We start from the raw sequence: 3,422 nt of genomic DNA, 5'->3' as shown, positions 1-3,422 counted from the left end.
TGTTATCAATATTTATTTCGTATTTAATACTAAAATTTTTCAAATTTATAAAAAACATTTTTGTAATTTAAGGTAAATTTTCATTTTCATGCAATAGTTATGTACTTAAAGATAAAATATTGAAAATTACAAAAAGAATATATTAAAATAATAAAAATAAAAGAGAAACAGTAAAAAATTAATATTAACGGTAATTTGTGGGTTTACTTGTACTTATAAGGTCGGATACGAGTTTTAGAAATCATTATTCATATAACTCATCTTGTTTTACCCGTAATCGTATTGACTTGGCCCGACTTGCCCATTTGCCACCTATACTTATTTTGGATATATATTATAACCCTAATAGTTTGTAATGTAATATTTATATAATTAATTTTTGTTTAGTTTTTTAGATGTATAACTATCATTTTTTAAACTACTTTGTATTATTAAAATTTTAAAAATTCAAAAACACCCTAAACTTTTATTTTAATTTCCAAACCCCCTTGAAAAATTTCATTCACATTTGTAACATTTTTAAAATTAAGTTTGTCCATAAATATATGATTATACATTATTAACATTTATATCTGTAATTGTATTAACAATATTTTTATATTATTTTTAATTGAAATTAAAATATATTAAGTGTGCAAAAAATTTTTATAAAATTTTAAGGGTTATTTAACGTGAGAGTTTTTTATTTTTTGTCTTTTTAAGAATTTTATAAAAAAAATTAGCAAATTTATTTAGCCACAATTGATCAGAAGGGTAGGCAAATGGTTTTTCCAAATTTAAAAAAGTAATGTCATTTCATTAAACTTTGGGTGGAACATTGTCATTTGGCCAAAATTTGTTTAATGAATGGCACGTGTGACATTGTACGGATGATGTAACAGGCTCAAATATCATGCATCCGCCGAGTCAAAATTTCATCTCAGAATTAGTGCTTGCGAAAAGGCCACAAATATAATTTTTTGAAAATTTTGGGTCAGAATTATAGTTGGTCTACCTGAAGTTCTTTGGGCTAGGTTTGGCCCATCTTTCGGGTTTAATAGCTAGACATAGGTTCAATTCGAATCAAGTTACGTGTAAATTAAGTTTAAGTTTAAATCAAATTTATAATATTTAATTTAAACTTATTCGAACTGATATATAGTATCATCGAAGGACTATTAATAGATTGAACAATGTCTTATAGAGATAAATAATGTTATTGACAAGATGAATAATATTATCTTATTAACAAATAAATCAATCTCTAATTAAACTATAAATTTTAATTGAAACTAATTAATTCGAATTCACCCCTAGTTGGAACAATTGATAACTGACCGTTCAATTGCTTTGATTTATCAAAACTTGACAAAATTGGGCTTCTCTTGGAGGCCCAAAAATTATTTCCAAAAAAGAGTAATAATATACGTACGGCTGGATTCGAGTCGAGCCGAGCTCGGCTCAGTTTATTTATGGCCGGCTCAAGTTCGGCTCGAGTCAAGCTCGAGCCGAACTTGGCTCGGCTCGGCTCGTTTACAGTTCGGCTCAACTCGTTTTTTATATCAAAACGACATCGTTTTGTATATATATGAATCAAAACGATGTCGTTTTGTATAAAAAATTAAAAAAAAAATTTATCGAGCCAATCCGAGCCGAGTTCGAGCTCGAGCTGGCTCGGCTCGAGTCCAGCCCTAAATATACGGACATTTTTTTTATATTATTTAGATATATATAAAATTTATTATCATATAATTAGATATTATTTTATTTTTAATTTAAAAATATCTAATTATATATATAACACATTTAAAAAATTTCATATCGATAAAATATAAAAGAGATGATAAGTTTATTTACACTTTATCTATATATTTCATATTGTTTAGAAATAAAAAAATTTAATTAATTGAATAATTTATTAACTCATCAAACTGTTAAAACATATTTTAAATTATAAAATTCAAAATCAAAACTACGATGAAAGTAAACCAAGGTATTGGAGCAATGATCTTGCAATATAAAGACACATCATCAAAATATGCATTCATGGTTCATCTCTTATGTAATTGAAATAAAGGTAATATTATATAAATAAAAAATAAATACTAATTTAAGTACGATTACATGAAGTTTATTTGATGATGTTCAAGCCAACGGCAGTGACGATGAGCGTGGAGGGAAGTCCAAATTTGAGATGGTTCCCAAAGGTCAAAGTGTAGCCAAGAGGAGGAAGAGCTGCACGGCGAGCCTGCTCACAGACTATCAAGTTGGCAGCTGATCCCAGCAGTGATAGGTTTCCGGCCACGGTGCTCACCCACGCCAAAATCAGCCATGCCTTCTTCTCACTGCCCGGAGAAACCATGGCTGCAGCAGCGGCCATCCGGTGTCCCAGCAACAGAACTAACACAAACAATGCAAACATGTTCACTTCAATACAAAATACTCCTCTTTACATTAATGTTGGTGACTTGCAGTTTAGTTCAAGTTTTACTTGTTCGAGCCCAAAACGGCTCATTCAAATCCATCCTTAAGATTCGAGTAGAACAAGTTGAGAAGTGAAAGATGAATACCAGTTGGCACATTTGAAAGAACAAGGATGACAAGGGAGACAACTGCAACTCCAGAGGTAGTGTCAATATTTGTGTATTTTTCCACAGAATCCCATAAAAGGCTTGGAAATCCTGTTCTGTCAAAGCCCTCCACAGTGATGAGCATTCCACAGAAGAAAACTAGAAGGGAATAGGACACCTACAACCTCCAAAACACAAATAAAAATCAGATGAATATCAAGTTTCCAACTGCAATTACACCTGAGTTTTGCCCCCAAATGGTAGTTTGATTGACAAAAGTTATAAAATTCTCATACAGTTTCAAGAGGGATTAGGTTGAAAAATCATTGGTTTTAAAGTAAGATAAAACTCTTGAGTCATCCGATCTAATAATTATGGGTCTAATGAACTTGAAATTGTATCTATTCGATGTGGTTGATCACATTTTAATATAGATGTAAATTATTTAGGTTTTTTATGTAATAATAAATTTTTTAAAATAATTAATAAATTTTTTAAAATTTGTGCTTAATGTCATGTCAGGCTAAACTAGCTCATGGGTCAAACTTTACAACTTGCAACACAGCTCGTGAGCTAGTTTGTGGGATGCTACAATGTGTGTGGGGCCCCGTGGATTGTGCCAAAAATGGGGGCTCAAACTCAAATCAACTCAACCCCTTGACGTATCTAGTACCAAATGCCAAGCCCACCTTAGATAAATGAAATTGTGGACATTGAAAAGTCACCTTTAAAACCTGTTGAACATAAATTTTGTACACTTAATTGATTGAAAGTGTCTTTGAGACTTATACATCTCAAAAATTAGTTAAGATTTTTCCTCACATTTATATACAACAAACCTCCCCTAATAAGACAACGATTATCGATCAAACA

General features: G+C 30.7%; 1 protein-coding gene across 1 annotated transcript; it reads right to left on the bottom strand.

Annotated features, from left to right (window-relative positions):
- Positions 1–2,110: 2,110 nt before the first annotated feature.
- On the bottom strand, positions 2,111–2,694 carry LOC123225646 (silicon efflux transporter LSI2-like). The gene is made up of 2 exons (XM_044649758.1): positions 2,550–2,694; positions 2,111–2,379 (listed from the first exon to the last, which is right to left on the bottom strand). Exons 1-2 carry the CDS (start codon positions 2,692–2,694, stop codon positions 2,111–2,113), a joined length of 414 nt encoding a protein of 137 aa, XP_044505693.1.
- Positions 2,695–3,422: the final 728 nt, after the last annotated feature.

This window comes from Mangifera indica, chromosome 9 (assembly GCF_011075055.1).
Source record: "Mangifera indica cultivar Alphonso chromosome 9, CATAS_Mindica_2.1, whole genome shotgun sequence".
In the NCBI taxonomy this organism is placed as follows: Eukaryota; Viridiplantae; Streptophyta; class Magnoliopsida; order Sapindales; family Anacardiaceae; genus Mangifera; species Mangifera indica.
This window is presented reverse-complemented; position numbering and strand designations above follow the sequence as displayed.

Coding starts and splice junctions, on each gene's coding strand:
- LOC123225646 (XM_044649758.1), bottom strand. CDS start 2,694: ATGCTCATCACTGTGGAGGGCTTTGACAGAACAGGATTTCCAAGCCTT. Junction 2,380..2,549: donor TCTTTCAAATGTGCCAACTG/GTATTCATCTTT, acceptor TGTTTGTGTTAG/TTCTGTTGCTGGGACACCGG.